This window comes from Diadema antillarum, unplaced genomic scaffold, assembly GCF_040938485.1.
Source record: "Diadema antillarum isolate AM-2024a unplaced genomic scaffold, OU_Dant_1.0 scf00000008, whole genome shotgun sequence".
Classification (NCBI taxonomy): Eukaryota; Metazoa; Echinodermata; class Echinoidea; order Diadematoida; family Diadematidae; genus Diadema; species Diadema antillarum.
In genome coordinates this window covers 1,921,860-1,948,945 of record NW_027270897.1, presented here as the reverse complement: position 1 = coordinate 1,948,945, position 27,086 = coordinate 1,921,860, and the positions used below count along the sequence as shown (strand labels likewise).

Genomic DNA, 27,086 nt, shown 5'->3' with positions numbered 1-27,086 from the left:
CAGCACTCATTCAATTTTTCTTCCATTTTATCTTGAACACATCTTGGAGAATAATGTTGACAGATCTGCATGTTCCGCAAATACAGTTGTACAATATCATACTTTACCAATATTATTTTTTTTTTCTTTAGATAAGGCTGATATTCTTATTTGTGCAAACAGTTTTAAGAGATGAATACACCGTACAGAAACTAAGGTACAGAATACTGCTTAAAATGAGGTAAATTTGGTGGTTTTGTGGTTTCAATTTTCCATTCACTGCATTAAGCTGGTCCATTTTGAGTACATTTAGAATGAGGTACCGGTTATAACAAGGTAAAATTTGCCTTTGTCAACGCTGGAAATTAAAAGTTTAGATACACATATTCATACACATAATACACATGATATGAATGTATACAGTTCCAAATTTGCACATCCTACTCTTTGTTCTGCAAACACAGATTCAAGCTGCCATGCTGCTCATATGTACACTTCAGTTTCCTGCTCACAATAACGCATTACCGCATACACATTACGGTTTACTTCTCAACTGCATGTGATTATGAGCTTGGGATCTAATCAAGGTGACTGCTGAGACAAGGACTGTGACTTTTATCCTTTGAGGACAGATTTGACATCAAACTGAAGAGATCAGAGAAGAGATCATACACACATGTAGGAGTGTCTATTGTATTGCTGGACAGTTTTCTTTCATTTCATTTTATTGCTATGAATTCTGTCCTCAGAGGATGTCAATTCAAGCAATAGCACTAATTATTCATAATTTATTGATAGCACTAGTTACTCGCAATGTCCTGTAAGTTACAAATTTTGCAAAAATTATGTGAATTATTCTCTCTGATTTTTGAAAAAACATACATCAAGTTCCTAACCCCTCCAAAAATAAAGTTATCTTTTAGCACAGTGCAAAATCCAGGATAATTCTGAATACGCACCCCCTATTGGAAAAGGCGGTATAAATACAGTGTTTATACTTGCAAAAAAGAGAAAAAGATAAGAGATTTAAAAATATGACATTTAATGCTTATTTCAACAATGATTCTATGAATGTCCAATGGATAATTACTGTACACTGTAAAAATGCATGGTAAAAGGTAAAAACATGATTATTTTACAGTAAAATCTAAAATGTGATTTACTTCCATTTTTGTGTCACATTTTGGCAATGCTGGCCCACTTAATGCGCAGTGACAGACGTCTGCGTAGTCCAATCTTATAGAATTTCATCATTATGAGAGATAATACATGTTTGGAAGTAACACAGCATTTGGTAAATACCATGCTGGTCATATTACTGGTATGTGCATAAGTGTCTTCGACACTGAATACACAATAAGAATGTCAGAGTTAATCTGGATTTATTAAGCACAGATATGCATTAAGCCAGAGAAAAACATTTGATGTACACTCATCCTATCTGCACACACTGCTAGGCAGACATCTTTTCTGCATCACATACGATGATCTGATTTTCTACACACTAATCTTTGCCAGGGTCTAATCAAGGGACTTAAAACTTTTGTGATGGTCCAGAAGACAGTCTTGTCATATAAGGTAACTTAAGGAGACGTATCTGGCCTTGGAGAAATCACACCACAAGATATATCATACACACATTGTACGTATGTATATCAGGGCTCGACATACAGCAGTAGCCTGGTGGCCTGGGAACACTAATAATTGATGTTGGGCCAACAAATTTCCAAAAAAAAATTAATCTTTTGGTGTTCCACTCCGGCAACTAAGATTCAAAATTGATTCTTACAATTTTCTTTATTTTAGTCCAATAAATTTCTTTTTCAGGTCACCAGAGGAAAATTAGCATCAGGGTAAACACAAGATACACTGCTGCTATGGGCATCAGCAAATATACTTAAAGGGATCGTATAATTTTGGTTGAGACATAACTTCAGGTTTGTAACATTTTAGGGTAAGATAATGAGAAACCTCTTTAAGAAATATGAAAGGACATGTAATTCCAAAAGGAATTCAACATTTATTTGATGAAAATTGGCTTTGAAATGGCTGAGATACTCAGAACAAAGCAATCCGATTAAAAGGTGGGACCCACCTTTTATTACGATTGCTCTGTTTCACTTTGTTTTTGGATGTCTCGGCCATTTCAAAACCGATTTTCATCAAATGAACTTTGAATTCCTCTTAGAATGGCATGCTCTGTACTATTTCATAAGCGGTTTCTTGGTATCTCCAAAAATTTAAAAACCAATTCCTCATCCCTTTAAATATGCTTGAATAATGGCAAAATTTAATACATTTACAAATGTAATGCATCAACTTGTAAGCTGATTATGAATCTTAGCCCTGCAAAATCCCATAAGGCCTGCTTGAGGGGATTTAGCAGCGATCATTTCAGGGACAACTTCTTTGCATAGCTTATCTTGTGGACGACGAACTTTGCAATGGATGAGGGACAGTGTAGACTAAAAACCTATCAGGCTGCTACTGTGCTTGCTGGGAACACAAAGAAGATGATGCCTGGCTGAGAAGCAGTGTTCCCTGGACTGTGGAAGGAAAGAAATCCTGCAGATTCTTCTAGTCATGAATTGCTTTAAGCCCACCGCACACTGTATGATCAGACCAGTCGCACGACTAGAGAGGCGAGCCAGGTCATACAACCGGTCACACGACTCAACACCGCACACTATACGATCAGACTACACAGCTAGGTTTACTACCGTTCTGGCTTTATGGTATTATACTATAGCGTGATTGGCTGAAAGCCCACCACCAGTCGTAAAAGTTCAGCGTGTCAAATTGCTATGACTGGCACTAAGATCCAGACACACGACTACAAACTGGCAAGGCTGGTGACGTCACACTTCCGGTCTTAAGGTCGTACGACCGGTAAATCCGTGGCAAAGTTGTGTAGTGTGCACTGGATTTTAGTCATAGGAGTTGTAGGAGAAGCTTTTTCCAGACTGAGGCAAAGTACCAGGTACCTGCTGCAGGTAGTCCATCTCTACAAAAACAAAACAAAAACAGAAAATCAACAGCAATGCAACATCAGAGAATAATATTCTGTAACGTCTGCAGAAAACATCCTTGGAAATCAATAAGAAAACACTGCAATTATCACCATCAAATCACGACACATCGCAGTTCCTTTATTCCTCTTTTTCTTCTCCTTTGTTATGGGCAAAGGAGAAAGAAATAAGAAGATTTATCAGGAAAATTTTAGTGGAATTGTGACAGCTACCTAGTCAAACATTTATGAACTTTGTTATTTTCCGTTTTTGTGCTGGTGAAAGGGAAATTAGCTCTAAATATATGATATATGGATACAATGACTGCAGAAATGTTAATAGAACACATCAGTGAAGTTTGACAAAAACTGGACAATCCGTTCAAGATTGTGAATTTTTAGTTTGGGTGAAATGTGTGTGCAATTGTCACCGCATTGCTTGTCTGCATTTGCTAAACATTTCCTCTTCCCCTTTTGTTTTACTTTTACCATCAGGATTTCAAAATACCAAGGACCTGCTCAAAAAGCAACCATAGCAGTGTCATCACGTGAGAGCCAAAAGGGGGCAACTCCATAGACTCTGTGCTGCAGTTAAAGTATTCTTTTCATGCCCACACATCACACATGATGTGATCTGGGCTTCACTTCCTAGAAAGTTGTTATGAATCAAAGCAATTCTTGCTGGAAAGACAAGCGTCATGGTTAGAACAGGATTGGCTGTTGCTACAAGAAGTCCCTCTTTAAGCAAAGGATTGATATCCTAACGTCGTTAACAAACCGAGACCCTGGTCTTTTACAGCTCACCATGGCACTCACCTCTCATTTCTGTGATGGCAGTGGAATCATCATAGTGCAACGACCCTCCGGCTCTGGGCAGGGTGATGAAGTCCAGACTGCTGGCTGCCAGGGTGTGGTTGGCCGGTTTGTACTGTTCCACGGCAAAGTTGTACGACAAGGCTACCAGTAAATCAGGTGAAAAGCACAAATTACTGGCAATTCATATTAGATGTGCAACGTTGCAGATGGGCTTTGCGTGCTGCACTGCAAATTCATTTTCATAGCAGTTATCTTCATAGAAGAATTCTAATACTTGCAAATTTTGTTTTCCATGGAAAGTACACATTCCCTTGACTTGTTACTGACACATATTACCGCTAATATTATTCCCATGCTTTCTGACAGGGGAAAGTCTAGTGCTCTATTGTTATGCTTGACAAGTGAAATTATGCTCGAATTTTCTTCATATTTCTTTATATCATTTTCAATAAATGACATCACAAAATGTTACAGTCTTCTCATCCAGAGATGGTGGAACAGACACTTAAAAAATTCTTAACTTTTCAACAGATTGTCCATTTTTCCTCAAACTTTCACTAATGTATTCGACTAATACATTATTTAGTCGAATAATGTATTTGACTAAATGAAACTGAACTAATATTGCTGCAATCACTCAAGCCACATGAATATTTAGGTTTGATTCCCCTGCAGATATGCAGTCTCTTCAACTGTTACTATTACCGTGCCCAAATCCAGGGGGGCATTTCATGAAGCGTTTTGTTCGACAAACTTGTCGGACAAATTTGCTGTCAGAATTTCGATAGCTTATAACAGATTGTCAGAAAAAATATCTAACAAAATGCTTCATGAAATGCCCCCTGGTAACTTTCATAAATGAGCACATGTAATTAAGACACACAGGCTCATAGACATGCAAAGATGGAGGCATGAACAATACCTGCAGGGGAAGGGATGTACTTCATGTAATCAGGACGATTCTTCTTCTCTGGCGGTCCTGGGTGCCACTCCATTGCCTCCATGGATTCTCCTTTACAAACAAACGAACAAGAGGAAAGAAATGATTGACTAACACAAGACTGAGACAGAAAAAAAAGCTGTTCCTTGCCTACCATGAAGTGACGTATTTCCTTGGGCCCCCATCTCACTAGGAAGGCGACCATGGTGACCATGGCGATTTGTGACGATTTAACAAATTGTGGCGCGATCACCGTCCGTCTCCATTTTTAGCCTCTGAGGCGATTACACCACACGCTCAACCTGCGCTGTAGGCGATAGCGCCACGATGATAATACGACTCTGCCACTTTGTTGCCGCATTTCCAGGCCGACTGTGTTGCGATATTCGTACGCTTATCAAGACCTCACTACAACAGTGATACGATCGGAGCGACAGTGATACGTTTATGCCGGGCTCATGCTACGATCTCAAGCAATCGGGGCATAAAATGGGTTTCATGATTGAATTTCTTCAGGCAGATGTCAGTGTCAAACCAACATGGATATGCAGAATATGGTTTTACCCTTGCATCTTAGCATTCTAGAACACAATAGTATGAACCTGGGGGGTGTTTCATCAACTTAGTCAGCGCTGACAAGTTGTCAGTCACTGACAATTTCAGCAAAATCCTTGGTTTTGACTGGCTGAGAGTCTCTGGTCACTGACTGTTGCTATGGATATTGTCAATGACTGACAACTTGTCAGCGCTGACTAAATTGATGAAACACCCCCCTGACGTGAAATTACACTATTGGTTAAGTCATCCAGTCGATTAAAAGGTAAAATGTGAATATAATGTTAAAGAACCGGCTTATGAGCAAACTACAAATCGTATCCTACAATGAGACAAACTTATGAAGATATATTTGAAAAGACTACAACTTAATTTACTTTCATTGACTTGGAATGGTATATGACAAACAAACAGAGTATATTCGTATTGAGTGTACATGGAAAAATGAATTTTATACATTTTTCTCCATGTCCACCTTCCTGGTCTGAGCATCACTTTCTTTCGTTCATGGTTGGTTACTGTCACGTAATACTGTAAAAGTGGTAATTTTCATGGGCGATGGGGGCCGCTTTCGAGGCGCTTGAGTTACGCCTAACGCGTTGCTACCCCGTCAGAGTTATGAATGTGGCTCTTTTAATGCGCCCGTGAGGCGATTGTGATACGCTCTAAAACCACGGCGACCTCCTACGGAAGTTTTGGACATGTTCAAAACTTCCGTAGCGAGGTCGGCGACCATGGCAATGGTGGCGACCCTCCATGCTTCTGAACTGCTCAAGATACGATGGAGAAGATTTAAAGCGATCAAGCCACGATCCGCCGCGCTTTGTCGATTTTTGATGATCATAGCGAAATCGCCGTCTCGTGAGATGGGGCTATTATCATTGCAGTACGCTTGTATGCTCGGCAAAGAATGTAGTATGCCATCATTATACGCATTAACAAGCACTGAATAATAGGCATTTATCATGATTGAATTATAGACATCAGATAACAATGAGTGAAGACAATGCACATATATTCATCAAAAACAGACAGAGTGATGATTAAAAGCCATAATTACTGTATCCAAGATTTGCTGCTAATCAAAACACATTCTGCATTTGACCTTTCACATTTCCAATCTGGACCCTTCCGAAATGTCCTTTTTGATTTGTTTTGTTTTGTTTTTGTATTTGTATTTGCTTTTGCTTCTGCTTGTTTGTTTGTTGATCTTTTTTTTTTTTGTTGGCAAAGATTGTTGTAGTTGTCGTATTTGCAGTTGTAGTAATAGTTGTAGTTGCAGTTGTAGTTGTTGTTGTAGTTGTAGTTGTTGTTGGTGGTGGTAGTGGTAGTGGTGGTGGCGGTGGTATCTCCAAAGTTTTCGCAGATTCATAGACTGTTGGAAACCCTGGTACTCACCGTACACCCTCTGAAGGACAAGGCGCTGTCTGAGGGCCATGACTTGGGGGTCATAGGTGTGTACCAGTGGCCGGTTCCCACCCAGGGCCTTCAGGAGCTTGCGCCGGTAGAATCGGCGCCAGGCAAGCTGAATGGTGCAGGCCGCCACCTGCCGCTCCCAGTTGCTCTCGTCGCGCTGCATCAGCCGCCGCAGCTGCACCTCGTTGACTGTCTTGCCCATCTTGGTATTCCGCTGCCGGTAGCTGACCGGTCAGAGGAGGAGGAGACAATAGGGGACAAAAGTTATCATCACTCAAGGGTCGGCGAATTTTGTGATCCTCTATTCCCAATTCTGGGCTGTCTTTACTTGTACATGACTCAAATGTAATAGATATTGAAAAGTTGGCTTATTGAAAAGGCTCCACATATATGACGGCTTTTTACAACACATCATGGAAGAAAAATTCTAAAATCAGATGGTTATAATGTATCCACAAGTTTCCCTCTTTACTTGAAGCACACACTACCACTCATTCAAATAAAACAACAGAAAATATTATACTCATCATCATCATATTCTTACCCTGAGATGTCATCAGTATGATGAAAAAAAGAAAGATACCCGAACTCGCAATTCAAGATGACTGTTGTATGTTTAACGTAAAATAACTAATAATGAGAGTGGGTCGTATATTATCTGAATCTGCCTTTACTACTCATTCTCTTTTATCCATCCAGACATCTTGTAGATACAATACTGTTCATATCAAGTTCATACCGATTTTCATCATTATATCTATTCAGTAAGCAAATTAATATTTCTGGGATTATACCAAATCTACAGAGGTTTATTGATACATACACATACACACAGACACTTTATGGATCCATACACACACAACCAAACACACATGCATATTTGATTATAGAGGTACTGTATAAACCATACATTTCACGAGTCTAAATTTTCGCGAATCGGGAATTCCCGACGATTTCGCGAGTGGTTAAATTCACGATCATGGAGTCCTGTACTGAACAGAGAAATGTACATGCGTGCGTCACATCCACATCGGGATCAGAGTCAATATTTTTGTGTGTCTCTAATTTCGCGAATAGCATCTGACTCGCGAAATTCGCAAAAATTAAAAAACCTCGCAAAATATTCGGCGTAGACAGTATAATGCATACTTGCGCCATGCATGCTGGATGACAGTTGCTGCTTTCCTCTTCCTCCTCATATCAGCCAGCCTCATCTTCTCCTGGCCCACCACCGCCTTCCTGCCAGCCAGCAGCCTCGCCCTGTCCCCATCACCAACGGCCTCCGTCAGCGGCTCCGAGCATGGATTGCGGCTGCTCCCGGAGAGGAGGGGTGGGGCTATTGCCATGGAAACCCCATCTCCATCAACCATCCCATGAGATGGATCTTCACTCAGAAGAGATTCGGTGTGCTCAAAGTCTTCCGAGTAAGCATCCATCCCGCCTGGATGTCCTGCATTCGACCAAGTCACAAAGTGTAAAAGAAATTACTTTATGGTACTGTAACACCCAGCTTTTCATATTTCTGTCCAAATCAGAATGAGATATTGGGGATGCAGCTGATGATCTGTACAGCAACAGAGGGGAGTAAGTAGTTGCATGTTGCTCATATCTACAAAAGCCAGTTCTCATGTATAGATGTAATCTCTTATTCATAAAAAAATGGTAACACTCTGCAGGTTATTGAGTGGCCATATGACTTATTAGTAAAGACGTGGATATTTTAGGAGAAGTAATGTTTAGTGCTAGGCCAAATGAAATGAATTCTGTATGTTTTTAATTCCATGGAATCAAGACAGTATATTGTGGTTCATATCACAAGCAAATAAAAAACACACCAACAAGCAAAACATCACAAAGCAACATCATCAGTCCAGCCATGTGGTTGCCAACAGTTACCATGGTTGTTGTTGCTATTGTTGTTGTTTTGGTTGCTGCCCCCAGCAGCCGTCCATCCATTCTGCCTGACTGAGGATCGGGTGGACCCACTAAGGTGCTCTGAGCTCCCTCCTCCCCTTCGGTCACTCCCCTCCTGGTAGCCTCCATCCTGGGAATCGGTCTTCTTGTTCAGCTCTTCACGTTTCCTGATACAGGGGGAAAAAATGATAGTTGGTTTATTTTTTTGTGATGTGACTCACAAATAACAAGGAAAAGTAGAAATTACGTGGTGCGTAATATATGTCCCCGCCAGAAGTAGCAGTTAGTAGCAAAATGTACAATATAGGGTAAAAAAATCAAGGTCAAAGGTCAAAGAAGTCAAAGGTCAAAATTCTGTGTAGAAGTTTTGAAGCCCTAACCTAGTGCCATCACATAAAGCAAACGGAATCGAAATTGGGTTAGAAATGGCGAAGGAGTAGCATTTGGTGGCAAAATGTACAATACAGGTCAAAAATCAAGGTCAGAGGTCAAAGAAGTCAAAGGTCAAAATTCTGTGTAGAAGTTTTGAAGCCCTCACCTCGTGTCATCACTTAAAGCAAACGGAATTGAAATCGGGTTACAAATGGCGAAGGAGTAGCATTTTGTAGCAAAATGTACAATATAGGTCAAAAATCAAGGTCAAAGGTCAAAGAAGTCAAAGGTCAAAATTCTGTGTAGAAGTTTTGAATTCCTCACCTAGTGCCATCACATAAAGCAAATGGAATCGAAATCGGGTTAGAAATGGTGAAGGAGTAGCATTTGGTAGCAAAATGTACAATACAGGTCAAAAATCAAGGTCAGAGGTCAAAGAAGTCAAAGGTCAAAATTCTGTGTAGAAGTTTTGAAGCCCTCACCTAGTGTCATCACTTAAAGCAAACGGAATTGAAATCGGGTTACAAATGGCGAAGGAGTAGCATTTTGTAGCAAAATGTACAATATAGGTCAAAAATCAAGGTCAAAGGTCAAAGAAGTCAAAGGTCAAAATTCTGTGTAGAAGTTTTGAAGCCCTCACCTAGTGCCATCACATAAAGCAAACGGAATCGAAATCGGGTTAGAAATGGCGAAGGAGTAGCATTTTGTAGCAAAATGTACAATATAGGTCAAAAATCAAGGTCAAAGGTCAAAGAAGTCAAAGGTCAAAATTCTGTGTAGAAGTTTTGAAGCCCTCACCTAGTGCCATCACATAAGGCAAACGGAATCGAAATCGGGTTAGAAATGGCGAAGGGGTAGCATTTTGAAGCAAAATGTACAATATAGGTCAAAGGTCAAGGTCAAAGGTCACAACTGAAATTCTGTGTACAAGTTTCAAAGCTCCCATGTAGTGCTATCATATAAAGCAAACAGAATCAAAATTGGCTCATAAATGACAGAGAAGTAGCAAATTGAACATTTTGATCACACACGGACGCACAGACGGACGGACGGACGTCCGGACAGACGGACGGACAGACGGACGCACAGACACACACACGTACGGAGCCCGTTTCATAGTCCCCTGCTCGAACTCGTTCGGCGGGGACAATAAGATGATTGTATACATGAATATCCATTTATCATCACTGAATATTCTGTATGTTCTCAAATTACACATTACTGTATTTTCTTTCCCTTCTGCACGTACTCTTTGCTTCTCTGCTACATAAAAAACATAATGATAATGATATCTAAAATGATTACAGGGATGTTCACATTAATATCAAATACCAGAATAAGAGTAATGCTTATATCATGAGTAAGCAGAAAAAAGACAAAAAAAAAGAAGAATGTGAGGGAGAAAAGAAATGGAAAGAAAAGTATAATCAAGTATGACTACGACATTCACTGCATGTTTCACTCTCTATTCAAGTTTATTCTTCATAATTCTTTTTTATTACCAGTCACATATGATGTTTTTTGGGTTTTTTTAATGACATTGACAATTACAACAAGCTTGCACATGTCAAGCAAATGGACGAGAGTGATAAAAGTGAAAGGCGGCCTCTTACTTGGCTGCAGCGTCTTTCCGGAGCTGCTCGTGCTTCATCAGCAGCATCTTCCTCTCCACGAAAGTCTTGCGAACACAGAAGCCGCGGAAGCGCGCCTGTGGAACGAAGATTTAAAACAGTGGAGAAAATGTCCATATGATTCGTCACTCCATACACTAGGGTACTTTCATAACCCGGGATACGGCGTTGTGTTGCAGCATCTCATGTCCATTATCACACAGTTGTACAATGTTGTCATGGCAACTAATTTCTCATTATCAGCGCCGGCATAAATCGGCGTAGCAATAACAATCATAATGCCGATTTTCCCTCCACGTCAACTTTTTTTACAGCAAAGAGTAAACAGAGCATGTTAATGCGAAAAATAAAAGAAGTTATTGTTTGCATGCATATATTGTTGCATAATCACAAACAAGAAAACATTTTTGTGCATAATAAAACTAAGAATTATTCTTACACTTTTTTGGTAGCCCAGAGTACGGCACAGAAAAAAAAAAAATCAACAAAATGGCGTATTTCTATTTCGTACCCAAGGGTACCGAATATCACATCATATGCTGCATCCTCCTTTTCTGTTGCTCTGTCTAATGGTACAATGTGCCTTGGCAGCACTGTCTGCTACCTTATCATCTTGGGCAGAACGGCTGGGAAGGGGTCATTATTATTCTTCTGTTACCATGAGTGCAATATAGTCTACACTTAAAAGGGTTCCTCATAATGCTCTTTGTGAGTAGTGAAATAGCATGCTTGTGTGCTCAAGCTGTGACTCACTTGCTACAAGGACTTTGAGTTTTGCTTTGTTTTGTTTTTCTTTTGTGTTTTTTTTTTCTGAGGGGGGGGGGGGGAGGTGGTCGCATTTAACAAGAGACGACATGATTTTGAACAGTAACATTGGTCTAACAGTGCCTTTGACCCATGATTTTTTCCAGCTAAAGGGTGACCTACTACTTCTAGATTTATCTCATTTTCCTGGTCACCAATCATGTTTCTTCATACTTTCGTACATTCTCTTTCCATTCAGATTACTGACTGTTTCCTGTTAAGATTCCTAAGATTTCTTACATAATGTGAATACACACTTGGGGTCATACATTTATATATAGTATGTGGTTGAAGTTTATTGCATACAATTTGGGCACCTGTCCACAAGATCTTCTGTAAGTTTCTGGAAAGTTCCAGATCACAACTACATGATGAAACATGACAACAGATTTCTTTCTACTGAGAATTAAATGTGTATATAAACCCACAAATAAACAATCAAGCAAACATGATATCCTATTCTCCATACTGCATTTGTACTAACTTGTTCTCACATGAAACTACTGTAAAAGTGGATATTTTCGCTCGACTAATCTTTTGCGCTTGGCCAGACAAAAAGAGTTCACGTGTTTTTAATTCCGCGGAATTAAGACATCAACCACTTGAACATAGGCATGCAAAAATATTTGTGTGCTTTTATTTTCGCACTTGTTTCTGGTTGCGCGAAATGCACAAAATTTTCCACTTTTACAGTTCTTGCAAACTCCCACAGAGCATAAGATGAGATGAGCATAGTCTGTACGCTTTTCAGATCAGGAAAGGGGAATTTCGAACTCCATCCCTTCAAATATCCACCTCCCGATCCCCTCCTCCTCCATCAAAAAGAAAACAGAGAAATAGATAGGTGGGTAAATATGACAATAATATTTTCAGAAGTTGTCTTTGCTGCTCAGCATGAAAAACTTAGAAACATAATCTCCCAACACTTCAACGAAATCCTTAAAAGACCACCACCAACAGAAGTGGCAGAATATACAGGAAGCGGAGACTGACCTGGAAGTGGATACCATCCCCACCTCGTAAAGCTGTAAATTGTAGCAGTTATAAAATCACTCAAAAATGGGAAAGCACCAGGACAAGACAATTTGAATGCAGAACTGTTTAAAGCAAACCCAGAGTTTGCAGCAGAAGTACTTCAACCGCTGTTTGCAATGATATAGAATGAAAAGAGATTACCAGAAAAATGGACAGAACGTGTTATTGTTAAAATCCCTAAAAAAGGAGCAGTATGCAACAACAATAACTGGCATGGTATCACACTCCTGTCGATTCCAAGAAGATCTTAGCGAAAATCATCCTACAGAGAATACCTGGTGCAGTAGATGAAGAGCTCAGAAAGGAACAAACAGGATTTTGAAAAGGAAGAGGTTGCACAGACCAGATATTCACACTAAGGAATATTATAGAGCAGTGTGCTGAATGGCAGGGGCAGTTGTATATCACCTCCATCCACTTTGAGAAGGCATTTGACAGTATACACAGGGATAGTCTGTGGCAAATATTCCAAATGTATGGCATCCCAGAGGAATTTGTTCTTCTCATCAACAGTTTCTATAGCAATTTCAATTGTCGAGTTGAAAATGGCAACATAAGTTTTGCAGTGAATGCAGCTAAATGTTCCAAACCCCTCACCCACCCATGTTCCCAAAGAAGAACTTTCAACATCAGAACAGTTTACTCACCTGGAAGTACAGTTAGATGTGATGGAGGAGTAGGGATGGACATTTGGAATCGCCTTAACAAAGCCAGAAATGTATTTAGGATACTTAACAAGGTGTGGCAGTCATCACAGTATAGTAAAAAGACCAAACTGAAATTGTATCAAAGCTGTGTATCATCCACTCTCCTTTACAGATCAGAATGTTGGAGGATGACTGATAGTCATCTTACCAAGCTCTCAACATTCCACACAAAAAAATCGAAGGTGAATTCTTTGTATACATTGGCCAAACATGATCTCCAATGAAAATTTATTAACACAATGCATTATGGGAAACATCGGAACGATTATCAAGAGAAGACGATGGAGATGGATAGGGCATGTCGTTAGAAAGGGAAAGGACAATATTACCCACACAGCCCTCCACTGGACACCTGAAGGCAAACATAGGAGAGGGCAGCCGAGGAACACTGGGCGGAGAACGGTTGAGAATGAGCTAAAGCAAAATGGGGGAATGATGGCAAGGACGGCCCAAGACAGGCAGAGGTGGAGAACCTTCGTTGCTGCCCTACATGCCCATCGGCATACTGTATACGCTATAATTTTCGCGTACATAAATTTTCGCGAATTGCCGCTGTCACACATTTTCGCGAGTGGTTGAATTCGCGATTGGGGGACCAGAGAAAATATGAAGTGGCAAAGAAAGTGTGAATTTTCAACTTACTAGCATATAAGAATGATACTAGTTATACACTGCATGAAGAAGACTTGCCAAACTCTGCGAACTAGTAAGTTAGAATTCAACATTTTTGAAGTGGTTAAGTCCGTCGCGCTAGATTTCTGACGATCGAGTGGTACCCTTGCGATAATGGATTGGCTCTCTACAGTATTCGTAAGTAGACGTGGACGTGCGTAAACAAGCTTAGCCAGTATGGTCTGTTCGGTAAGCCGTGACATGGTATTCTAGTACTGAAATGTTCGTATCATCAAGGCAAGGGATTCATTTTGGAAGGTAATATTTTCGCGTGTTGTTAATTTCGCGAATAGCTCCCGACTCGCGAAATTCGCGAAAATAAAACCCCCGCGAAATATATAGCGTATACAGTAATGGGCAGTATTAAAGTAAGCAAGTATGATCTCCCAACAACAATATTGCAGTGAACAAAAGCTATGTGTGACTATTGTTCTTATTTCCATGTTCTTCATATTCTTATCCCGGAAAAAGCCCATGCAACCCCAAACTCCACTCTTCAAAACATTGTGGTTGCAGCGCTTACCTGAATACGTGTAGCTGCCATGTCCCTGATGCCAGTGATGGAGAGGGCCCCCTGTTCCACCATGTACTGGGAGACCTCGTGGTGGTCGTTGAGCAGGGCGTAGTCCAGCGGTGTGAAGCGGTCCTCGGTCAGCTCCATGTGGTTGGGGAAGGCCCCGTGGTCAAGGAGGAGCTTGACTGCGTCCAGGTAGCCAGTGCTGCAGGCCCAGTGGAGAGCTGTCATGCCCTGTGGGTAGAAGGCCAGCTAGCTAGTTCATCTGTGCTCTTTGTATAACTTTTCTGATCTTTTTGGGGAAAGACTTTACAAGACCCTAAAACCAGAGTCTCAGGATAGTCTAAAAACGAAGACAAGCTGCCATTTAAATGTTCCCTTTATACAACTTACTGTTATTCAAACAGTCATACAGTTTCAGGTATTGGTAATGGTTTGTGAACTTGCAATTTTTTTTTTTTAAATCAATATGTGCGTATTCAGTAAAATCATTCTGTGAAAACAGCTTCTGAATTAATCTATCCAGGGTCTACTGTACCCATCACACTTTTTCCTGGCACTTTCTTCATTAAAGTCCTACCTACAGCTATGCTGCCAATGTTTATTTTAAAACATCTTGATAAAATAATTTCAAATGACACAGCAAGTCATAGGAGAGAGGCATATCGCCATGGTTACCTCATTATCCTGAAGGTTTGGGTCGGAGCCCTGCTCTAAGAGGAGCGTCATGCAGCGGATGAAGCCCCCGTATGCCGCACACTGCAGCGGGGTGCGTCCTGCATTGTCCTGCACGTTTGGGGTGATGTCATGCTGCATGAGCTCGTGGCACACACATGAGTGACCCCCTAGGGCAGCCCTGGATGAGAGAGGAAAGCACAGTTGCAGGTCTCAAATTTCAGATTAGCATTTCATAAATTATTCTGCAAAGTCATCATACGCATGACAATGGTGATAATAAGTATAAGACTAAAGTCATCATAGGCATGACAATGGTGTGATAATAATTGGATAAGACTACCAACACCTTCATCACTTCATACTCCTCATACTGAACAGTGCGATTGAGACAGCAATTACACAGTTTCTGCACATACTATGAAAAGGCCATCACAATTATATCTACTAGCCTATATAGTGCAGGTTGACATGATGCATGACACTACTTCAATTCTCTGAAAAGCACTCCTTTACAGTTTCTATTTTGCAATTACCTGATTCAAATTTGTTCCAAGGAAAAGAGAGGCCCTCAAACCTTCATGTTGTGCCATGAGCTTGCAATTACAGTTGCTGCCCATGCTGTAAAAAGGCCTTTACAATTAATTCTGCTGGTCTAAACATAGTGCAACCTGACACAGTATATGACACTACTTTAATTCTCTGTAAAGCACTCCTTTACAGCTTCTATTGTGCAATTACGTGATTCAACTTGTTCCAAGTAAAGAGAGAGTGGCACTGCAATTTTCATGCAGTGCCATGGAAAATAAACAAAGCACTGACTTGTTCTTCAACAGCACATTGGCTTGTGCTTTCTATGTCAACAACCTCTGTAACATCACCGAGACCTTTATTACAAGGTGTTGACAAATCACCAGCAATTCATAGTCAGGATTCTAATTTGAACATTAGTTTCATGAGTTCAGTACCATGTTTCACTACACATCGACTTGCTGACACAACATACCCTCATTTATAAGTTTTATTTGTTGAGATGTGAATTTCCTTCAATTTGTCTCCCTCTACAAATGAAATTTGTAAGATCACAACTGCTGATCTGTAATTGACAGATTAGCAGTTGCAACCTTACAAATTTCACTTGTAGGGGGAAACAAATTGAAGGAAATTCACATCTCAACCTTCATCCCTCTGATTAATATTCTTGCCTTTTATTTGTTTTTACTATTTTCTTATTATATTCTACATTTTGAAGGTGAATAACATACCAATGGAGAGGCGATCTCCCTTCCTGGTCAACAATCTTCACCTGTGCACCTCCTGGAGAATAGATCAAAACAACATTCAAGAAGAGTTCCAACAATGGCATATAATTCAGTTTACATTCTCATTTATCAATTGGGTAAAAAGGGAGCTTTCACAGTGGTAATGCAGATGTCAGAGTGTAAATGGTTTTTGAAAACTTTGGCAGTTGGCACAGTTACGAGTTTGAAATCCTGCATACACTCTAATTTACAATGGTAATGGGCCACAGCAGCATTGGACAAGAAGCTACGGTGCAGCACAAGGAATGTGATGTTACGTGCACATTTGCATGTGGATAATTTGTAATTAAGCTGAGCTACAGTGCTGTGCATATGAGAAAGTGCTTGTTAAGCAAAATGGCTTGAAGAAAGTACCACCATCAAGACTGGTTTTTGCCTGCATCACACAGCTCACTACCGGTACATCACCTTTCAAAAATTGAGGGTCCTATTGATGGATAGTGTACTACAATCCCACTTACTCCCTTGCCCGGGGCTGCTAAAACTTTCCATTGGGTAAGTAATGTAAATACCAGTTGCTTGTGAATTGTTACGGGCCCTTGCCCGTGTTCTTAGCAGGAGAAATATCTCTTGCAATGACCTCATGGATGATTTGAAAGAAATCAAGCAAGTTTTGCCCTCATGCAAACATTGCATAGCTGTGTTACAGCAGAACACAAACAATAGTACACAGCTCAATAGATGACTTAGATGATGCCCTTATATTCAATCAATATTATGACAAAATTATGCTTGAACATTTTCAAACTAAACAATGCAAGCTGTTCTGCAGCTACAACCTTGGCAAGAATCTTTCACTGTGATTTTCACTAAACAGCAAATTTCTGCATAAGACTTGACTTTACCTTCAGCCAGTGACCTCATGACCTCCAGATGACCCATCTCAGCTGCCCTAAAGAGGGGCGTGTGCTTCGTCTGGTCTTGTACATCCACAGCAGCTTCATGCTTGAAGGTTGGAAACAAAAGGCAATCACATGGATCAAAACACTTAGATGTTTCCTCAGCATTTTTGAACGGGAAAGAAGTTCCTTCTTGTATGACTAACATTTTGGTATTTCTGTGACTCTGGAATCTGTACCATGGTACAGTTGGACAGAATTTGGATACTTGTAATACAAAGACTTAAAAAGCATGGTGATGTTGGTATTAAAGTGAATATCTCAAGCCAAAAACAAAAGGGAGTCCGTGAAATGAGTCATTTCTACACATCAATTCCAATTTTTATTTGCACTATCATTAAAGATGTTTGTGTCCAAAAGATCATTTCCTCAAAACTTAACTTGTCAAGAATATTAGTTAACATGTTGCAAAATAATATGTCACCACATAGATCTTGCAGTATGACAATTCTCAAATATCAGACAGTTTGTGGGGGTTTTTTTAACAACAAGGGTTTAGGAGAGCCAAAAAGGAAGAAAATCTGTAATGCTCTAAATGACACAACAGTGACAGGACTGCTCATTGCTACTTACCCTGAGTAAAACTCCGACAGTGCTGGCATGGCCTGACATGGCAGCTGCATGCAGAGCTGTTAAAAACAAAACAAACAGAAGGGGGGATAAATCATCATGATTTTTTTTTTTATTTGGAGTCAACATTCTCTTCTGCATCTGTCCACTGCAGTGCCTTGGAGTTTGGTTCTTGAATCGATTATTCATGACATACTTCACTAGACATCTCCACTACTTGAAAGTTTATCATGATATTCATAAAGTCAGCATAGATTTTGGATTGTTCAGACAAGCCATAAAGATTAATTGTGGATAAGCCAAAAAGCTTGATTGTAGAAGATCATTCACTGAAAATAACGATAGACAAAAAATAATTTGCATGTTAGCGATTTGTTGATATTTATTTCCCTATAAGCAAATGATAAGTACTTCTGCTCCTTAATATTTCTGTTTTTTGAGATTTTTTTTTTTTTTTTTTTTTTTTTTTTGGGGGGGGGGGGGGGGGTTTCAATCTTTTTTCTTTTTTTTTTAGGGGGGGGTTGTGTGCAAGGCTTACTCTTACATCTGAGTTTTAATGACTCGGCGGCTCTCATTACCATAATCAGAAACAAAAAGAAAGAACAAAAACATAATGCCTCCGGTACCCTTTGAGGAAGAGGCATAAAGATGTGTTTAATAACGTGTTTTGAGTCTTGATTTAAGACTATTCATTGGAGATTTCTTGATTTCTAATAGTAAATCATTCCAAAGTAAAGGAGCTGCACAAGCAAATGCTCAGTCTCCTGATATCATTTTTTTGTTTTAGGTGTAGGGATATGTGGAAGGAGAATGTCTTTATTTTTATCTTATTTGATTTTATTAATGGTTTAAAAGAAAACTACCATGGAAGCCAAAACAGGCCGAATTGAGGTAGTTTACACAGTAATACAACATAACATTAACAATATCACATACAAATTGCTTATGAAAAAAAAGACTTACATTACAGATAAATATGTATATGATAACATTATTGCATATTCATTCTACAGCTCAATTTCCAAAACACAGATATAATATCAAAAACCGCCAGACATTAACACGTTCATATAATACAAATAGAAATGCATATGATTACAGTCTTGAACACACTTGGCACTTTTACCCCTTCACACACAGTGTACACCTCACTTTGGCAAAAACTTTGCACCTATTTTCATACACCCACTGTGCATTTTATGAGTGAGTCTATGAGAGTTAACTCGACCAAGTTTGACACTAGCTAGGACTGTAGTGTAGTATCAATCCCAGGCTGCTCGCCACCAATCCTTACCTGTTGCTCCCGTCTTGTCTGTGGCGTTGATGTCCTGTCCGTATCTCATCATGACCTCCAGGACACCATCGGCCCCCTTGCCCGCAGCCCACATCAGGGCGGACCGACCCTCTAGGTCCGGCTCGTCTGTGATGCCTTCCCTCTGGAGGAACAGCTCCACCGTTTCCTAGCAACAAGAGAGAGAGAGAGCAATATCACATTGCTTTAAACTCTGGCAGAACTCTGGCAGTCAGTAGATGTGCTTTGTTTTTGTTTTGTTGTTGTTGTTGTTTGTTTGTTTGTTTGTTTTATTGTTGTTATTGTTTTTGTTTTTGTTTGTTTTTTGGTGTGTGTGTGTGTGTGTGTGTGTGTGTGTGTGTGTGTGTGTGTGTGTGTGTGTGTGTGCATCAGCAGGGCTCCTCTTTTCAGCCTTTTGCCAAGATGAAGGTACATGTATGTCAACCTTGTAGAACAGCACTGCAGTATTCTGAGGGATGAAAAGGTGTGTGTTGTATTGGCTGGAAAGACATTTTTTCCCCCTTTCCTGCCATAGACCTCCATAATTATATGATTTGGGAAAGAAGTTTTTTCTACAGTATTTTTGCAAAACTAGGTAGATAGTACTGCAAGTACTACAGAAAAGTAGCAGTCGACATCTCTGGAGTTAGCATAAATGGTGTGTAATCAAACATCAGACACGTATGCAAGAAAGTCAGATGGAACTTTATAGCACAGAATTGTATGGCATAGAAGAAAAACCTTTTCTCAGCAGACAGATCCAATCTCGTAAATAATATATGGAAAAATTAATCCTCTCACTCCACATTCCACTTCTGCTGTATGTTTATTTTTGCCAGAAACCTTTATCACTCGGTATTTTAATGTATACACTGCAATACATAATGGTATATGGACTGATGTCTATTCAATGACTTTAGGGTACATTCTATCTTAACAAACCTCTTGCTTGTGCTAAATTGTACCTGCTACACTTTGCAAACATTCCATATTCCACATTCTATCTCCAAACAATTTTATTACTGAATAAATGTATGAATTGAATTGAATTGAATTGAATTGAATTGAATTGAATTGAATTGAATTGAATTGAATTGAATTGAATTGAATTGAACTGAATTGAATTGAATTGAATTGAATTGAATTGAATTGAATTGAATTGAATTGAATTGAATTGAATTGAATTGAATTGAATTGAACTGAATTGAATTAAACAAACACTCACTGTGTGGTTGTTTTGTGCTGCGTAGTGGAGGGGCGTGGCGCCGTTGGAGTCTGAGCAGCTGTAGTTGGCATTCTTGTCCAGCAGTATGCCTACCATGTGGGTGTGACCCAGGACCGCCGCCCAGTGCAGCGGAGTGCGGAACATGTTGTCCAGGACGGAGATGTTGCACTTGACCAAGGGTGTCTGCAAATCGGGAATATGAAGTAACCACATTCAAACTGAACACTTGACCACTAGGTCAGAGAGAAATTGGAAACTCAGCAACAGCAGGCTGCTCAGAATTTGGCTAAAGAATTTTGGGATGGCAATTCCTGTTAACTCTATATGTGTCCAGGTACTTGGTTTAACTTGTGAAGCTTTTCCATCAGCATTCAGTATTCCAACCAAACTTAACCTAGCTGTAAAAGTTAGCAAGCTTACTCAGGTGTAGCAATGTACCTCAGTCCAACGAAAGGCCATGACGACAGAATGGGGATTGGGGAATTGGGTACTTTCTATTCATTGACATTCACTCTCCAGTCTCAGCAACAACAACAACAAAAAAGAAAAAAAAAAGTAAGGCCTCAGACATAAACTTCAGATGTTGAGATATTGTACTCTTTAAAGCAAAGGAGTCATTTATGTTAACACCCATGTTAAACACAAGGAGTATCTATCTTAATGCTCCTGACTTACCTGGAAATTAACAAGTTGCTGGACAACGGAGGTGTTGCCATTGGCAACGGCAAGGTGAAGCGCTGTCCTGCCCTCATAGTCCTGCCAATTTATTACACTTGGTTCAGTGTCCTGCAGGGGATAAAATAAAAAGATGATTTACTTCCAAGAAGATGAGATTTGGTCGAATCTTCCAACACTGGACCCTAATTATGATATACATCAAAGGCTGTAAAGCAGTGCCTCATAAAGGATACCTAAACACAGGAGCTATGAAAATTACTTTGCACTAGAGGCTGCTCTGCTGATCAGTTCGGTAAATAACTTTCATCTGGACATTTTTGATGCAGGATGTAGTGATTCTACCACTAAGAAAAGGTTTGCTACTGCTTTTTTACTTGGAACAGATTCCTGGAAAAAAAGTACATTACCCCTAGGGGGTATACACTAAATATAGCTGCTAAATGTGTTTTAGTGTGCACACATACCTACACACAAACACACACATTTACAAACTCAAATTCACATTCATAAATGATAAAATTAATATTGGGTTTACTCCGTATCAGGGCGATCACCCCCCCCCCCCCCCCCCTCCCCCCGCTAAATACTGGTCAGTGATAAGGTTAGAGTAAAGCTAAGGGTTAGGTTAGAATTAGGTTCAAGATTAGGATTACGGTTTAGGGGAAGGTGGAGGGTCCGGGGAAATTGCCCAGGGAGTAATTGCCCTAGACCCGATGTGTACTCACCAATATCAGCTGGACCGTGCTGATGGCAGTAGGGGAATCCCCAGCATTAGCTGCCCAATGTAAAGGGGTTTTCCCATCTGTGTCTGGGATGCCAATGTTGGAGCTCTGGCATGCACAAAGAAAAAAACAAACAAACAAACAACATGCCCACAGTTAATGAAATATAACTGTTAGCCAATGCAAACTCAACTATTTTAGTATACAAATGTAGCTGAACTACAGGTACAATGCTCAGCTTCATTTTGGACATGGCAGTCTCCATCACTATCCACATCCCTGTGCTGTCAAAGTGGTGAGACGGACACACAGGAATGCAGTTATCATACTGTCATATGAACTGCAGTAATATTTAATTATCAGAAGTTATATCATTGTGATTGCTCATGACTAGTCATTATGATGAATTTTAAGGCTAGCTGGTGGTTCTGTGCATTCAATTATGATATGTTATATTTGTATGGAGTTACAATGTAGATATGTTTTTGGGCACTGCAATGGTCACTTTGTGCTGTTACGTGTCTCTATCAATGGCACCAAGATGGCACTGTCCATTCTATATCATTTGAAATAAAATATTAAAGGCATTTATATCATTTTTGAGAGTGGCATCTATGAACCGCACTGCCGTCTGTGCTCCAACCATTCATTTCATGGGACCTAAGGATGTGTGAAATGCTAGAACATGTAACAAAAGATGGCATGAGGTTGAGAGTTATTGTTTTCAGGGCATGGATTGTTTTAACCCTTCAAACCTTCCCTGCACCACTAAACAACTGATATTCCATGCAGTATTATTGTTAAAGGTACATCAGACAAAGTTAAAATCACTCACATGTTTGATCAACATCCTCACTGCTTCCTCATTGCCATAGGAAGCACTCCAGTGAAGAGCAGTTCTCTGTCATATGAAAAGAAAGGGAGAAACAAACATTATACTACTCCTGCACAAACCAGAGTCTGTCTGATTGTATCTACATCAAATCATTAGAACCCTACCTCCCCGCCCCCTTCTCCTCAAGACATGTGGACATAATTCTATTCAGCTGAACTTCACAAAAGAAAGTCTAATCTCACCTAGGGCTTATGCAAATTTTGACTGCACAATGAGCATGACACACTGCATATGCCGACAGACATGCAGTAACGAAAGCACACTGACACATGCACATGCAAGATGCAAGGTACTCTAATTTCATGTCTGTTTTAGTCCGTGGACTAAACTTAAACCACATACTACCTTCGTGAATTTGGGCCTTTATGAATCAACCTGGTGAGGCAAATATGCACGTGAGCGGGCGTAAAAATAGCCTAGAACGTGTAGAGAAAACTCAGATGACGCAAGCTATAAATAGATCAAGTTTGATAAGCGATTTAGAGCATACTCACAACAGGTTTTTTTTTCCCCCTCTGAACGTCCCCGTCGCGAAAATCTAAAGCTCCCTAATCATCCTCCCTTTGTACCTTGGAGTTATCCTGCTCGTCCATCTCTCCGGGCAAGAGCTGCTTCATGATGAGGGCCAGGCAGCGGGTGTCCTTGTGTCTGGTGGCAAAGTGGAGGCACGTCTGACCGTCGTTGTCCTTCTCACGCCAGTACGCTCCCTTCGACACCAGCAGCTTGCACAGTCGGAAGAGCCCCTGTAACACCGACATGACAGGTGAATTTATGAGGTGGCAGCATGTCACAAACACAATGATCATATCATTAGAATTCCTTGTGAAAACCCCATAGTACTGCTTTGCATTTTACAGGAATAAGCTGCATACTGCACATACATGTATGATATTTGAGGAGCTGCTTTCAAGATGGAAAGTACAGAGGAAGGATAACCATTAACAATAGCAAAATACTATCAATTTTCAATCAGTAACAAAGTTATTGCATGCTACAAAAAGTAACTTCATTTAAAGGGTACTTTCTGGTCATTTTGAAATTTTGACCAATCTAAATTGTACACTGCTTCTCTAAAATTTACTAGAGATTTTTCTAAGTTATTTTTGGTGCCTATTCCAATGCAATGTAGAATACACTTAATTCTAGTTAAACCCAAGGAGAAGAAAGAAAGACACACACATAAACAGACAGGTTTGGCTCACAGCTCTCAAATATGTCCCAACTGTGAATGTCTTCAGAAATTAAAGAAAAAACAGAAAAGCACTGTGAGAGTGTAGACCTCTGCCAAGCAGTTCATTCCCCCCCCCCCCCCCCACGGCACATGCACGCTGAAAATCATCCAATTTTCCTACTGAGTCTTGAAGAAGCCTTTGTTTACCCCTTCAGGTAATTCCTGCACACTGCAAAGTGACTTGAGCAGAGCATGTGCTTCTAGCGCACGTATGCAAACCTCATGTGCCCGCAGCTTGAACTCCAAAGTTCACTGACCGTATTTGCCAAAAGCTGCAAAATCCTTCAAAAACTCATGAATAAAAATTCCTGGATCACTACCAAAATTCAATCATCTGTTCCTCGTGCCATTATCAACTTTTCCTGCAAGTTTCAGCCAAATCTGTTACGAGCTTTTTGATTTATTTTGCAAACAGACAAACAAACAAACCAATGCAGATTAAAAAAAAACATAACCTAATCTCCAATGGAAGGGGAAGGGGGATGCCTACAGGTACGGTGTACAGTGTATCTCCTGACCTTGTAAGTTGCCCAATGGAGGGCCGTCCTCCCCCCGTTGTCCTTGGTGTCCACATTTGCGCCTTTCTTGATTAGAACTTCGGCACACTCCAGGCGGTCAGCGAGGACGGCAAACATGAGGGGTGTTCGTCCAAACTGGTCCGGCTGATCCACCTGCTTGGGATAGGCTGTTTCAGGATTGAACGCATAAACAATGTGAATAGGATCTGATTACATACACTGTAGTGCTCCACGCAATCTATAGCAAAAGGATCCATGACATTTGCTCCTGTAATAATATTGCTCCCATGAAATCTCTGCACATAAACACAAATTCTACTCACAAACATAACCCTAACCCTAATCCTAATCCTCACATCAAACTAAACCTACACCCTATCATAACCCTAACCGTAACCCTAAGTAAAATAAGATCGGAACAATTGTCACAGGAGCAAATATTGTGTCACCATAGCAAACACATGCTCTATCATTAACACACACAAACACATTTAAAAGCCATAACAAAACAAAACTGGGGAAGAAATAACCACACACTTATTTCCTAAAAGTTTCATTTCTAGATTATTTTCATCTAAGGGGGCAGGGGTGGTTACCATGTACTCTCCTCAATATCAGTATTGAATTTTATATTGAAAACTGTTTCTGAAAATGTTCCTTAACCCGTTGAGGACGAGTCCCGAGCACACTCGGGCAAGTGTCTATGGGAAATACACGGTACGTGTTGTAGCAGAATCAGTCCATCCTCGACGGGTTAATCTTTCCAAGACGGAATAGCACAAAGAAGCAAGAGTAGACAAGCCTTGACTCTAAAATTGAGATATACAGTCTCATGTTTCTTGCTTACGCCTGGGAAAAAAAAAAAATCTACTGTTTGCTACAGACTTTGAAATTACCAGTTTTGGTTTAATCTAAGCTCATACAAATGGTAAAAATAATTACCTACAGATGGGGAAACTGAATCTCATTTACACACTATCATTCACTGCAATAGTTGGCAAATGTACAATGTACCTAGAATACATACACTGTACTGGTTTGTGCACAGCAATTTGCCCACTGTTGATACGACACTGACTAACCTTTAAGGACTTTCACAAGTGCATTTTTCTGCCCGTTGACGGCAGCCGCGTGGATCTGGGTGGCTGGGGAGGACACTTCTCGTTGCAGGGAGGTGCTGGAGTCCATGACACCTGTCCTGTGGGCCGGTGAAACCTGTCCCTTCACGTCAGGTATGGTCTTGTCCCCCGTAGAGGGCGCTACCTGCATCACGTCTCCCTTCTGCCTTTTCATCTGGTATACACAGAGAGGACAGAGAGAGATGGCATTCAAGATGAACACAAAACAAGCAGACAGACAACAACAAAAAAAAAAAAAACTGTACATGCGAAGCATGGGTGCCAACCTTGTAAACAGCACTGCAGTTTTCTGACAGGGCAGAAACGGGGCATTTTGGGTGGAAAAACACTATTCATACCTTGACTGAAGTACACATATTTATCTGATGCAGAAATATACAATTTGGGAAAAACAGTATTTTCCATGAAACATACAGCATTTTAAGCTAAAAAAAAACACCACAAAATACTAAAAACCAAAGTTAGAGTTGGTATCTCCAAACTGTGTTCCCATACTCCCTGATGATATATCGTTCATTAGAATGGGATTCTTTCTTGGATGAGTATTTGTGACCCGTCATGTCAAAAGCAGCCACAAGTCAGATTCTTCGAAATTTCTGTTAACAAGATATTCAGTTAGTCCAGTGTCTAAGCTTTAATTTGATGTATAATCCACTAACAGATGCATTGCCTGCATTTTACAGAGATATTTCAAATTAAATGTGGCAAACATGGGAATTTGTGACAACAAAATACACAGAAAATCGCTATTAAAGTTTGCTCTTGGGTTTGTTTTTTTTTTTTTGCTTTTTTGTTCTGAGATTGTCCGCCATGTGGGCGGAGAATATTGCGTACATAAACTCCTTAGCAATGATAAGTTTTGCTGAACCATCGGATTACTTATGGAAATTCACACAATGCATCTCGATATACAGGACTTCATACGCATAAAATTTCAGAAAGATTGAAGCAGGATTTCTGTCTTATTGAAATCAGCGGTGTTAGAAAAAAGGGGTTCCTTAAGCGGCTTACAGCACATGTTATTTATAAAGTCAAATTTGACCACAGTTCTGTCCTGTGTCATTTGCAGATTGTGAAATGCTATACCTAGAACCAAATCAGCATTTACAATCACGATAATATAATGATTAAAAAAAAAAATAAGAGCATTGAAAGAGTCAACAAGCATAGATATAAAATGGACAAAATACTGCTAGCATAAAGAATATGAGATACTGATAGTGAGAATCTGTAATGATGGAACTGGTATGTTATTTAAGTAAATTTACCATACCGTACATGACAAGCATTACCGGTATAGATAACTGGACATATCATACACATGTATCTACACATGCACATGGTAATTCATTGCATTGAAATATGCTTACACTTTGCCATCACTTCCATGATTATTATGAACAACATGCATTGAGAATTCCGAAACTTTCTGTGATAAAATAAAACTTACAGGCCAGGCTATCTTCTTTTCCAAACACGAGAACATGAAGAAATCAAGACTTGTGCCTAACCAATAACAAATCCAATGTATGAAGCCTCCTCTGTACAACACAATGGCA

At 40.0% G+C, this 27,086-nt stretch overlaps 1 protein-coding gene across 1 annotated transcript; it reads right to left on the bottom strand.

Annotated features, from left to right (window-relative positions):
* Positions 1-2,032: 2,032 nt before the first annotated feature.
* On the bottom strand, positions 2,033-25,681 carry LOC139718476 (uncharacterized). The gene is made up of 20 exons (XM_071629952.1): positions 25,471-25,681; positions 24,389-24,555; positions 23,209-23,382; positions 22,580-22,645; positions 21,748-21,852; positions 21,020-21,130; positions 20,345-20,527; positions 19,123-19,288; positions 17,832-17,887; positions 17,205-17,304; positions 16,303-16,354; positions 15,041-15,218; positions 14,372-14,596; positions 10,613-10,707; positions 8,610-8,794; positions 7,863-8,190; positions 6,696-6,937; positions 4,725-4,814; positions 3,803-3,943; positions 2,033-2,983 (listed from the first exon to the last, which is right to left on the bottom strand). Exons 1-20 carry the CDS (start codon positions 25,679-25,681, stop codon positions 2,907-2,909), a joined length of 2,952 nt encoding a protein of 983 aa, XP_071486053.1. The 3' UTR covers positions 2,033-2,906.
* Positions 25,682-27,086: the final 1,405 nt, after the last annotated feature.

Bases quoted from the DNA above. Each gene is read 5' to 3' on its own strand.
- LOC139718476 (XM_071629952.1), bottom strand. From the start codon at position 25,681: ATGAAAAGGCAGAAGGGAGACGTGATGCAGGTAGCGCCCTCTACGGGG. The intron at 21,853-22,579 runs GTGAGTGATTTT...TGTGCATGCCAG, and splicing joins TGAGGATGTTGATCAAACAT to AGCTCCAACATTGGCATCCC. The intron at 3,944-4,724 runs GTATTGTTCATG...ATTTACTGGTAG, and splicing joins GTACATCCCTTCCCCTGCAG to CCTTGTCGTACAACTTTGCC.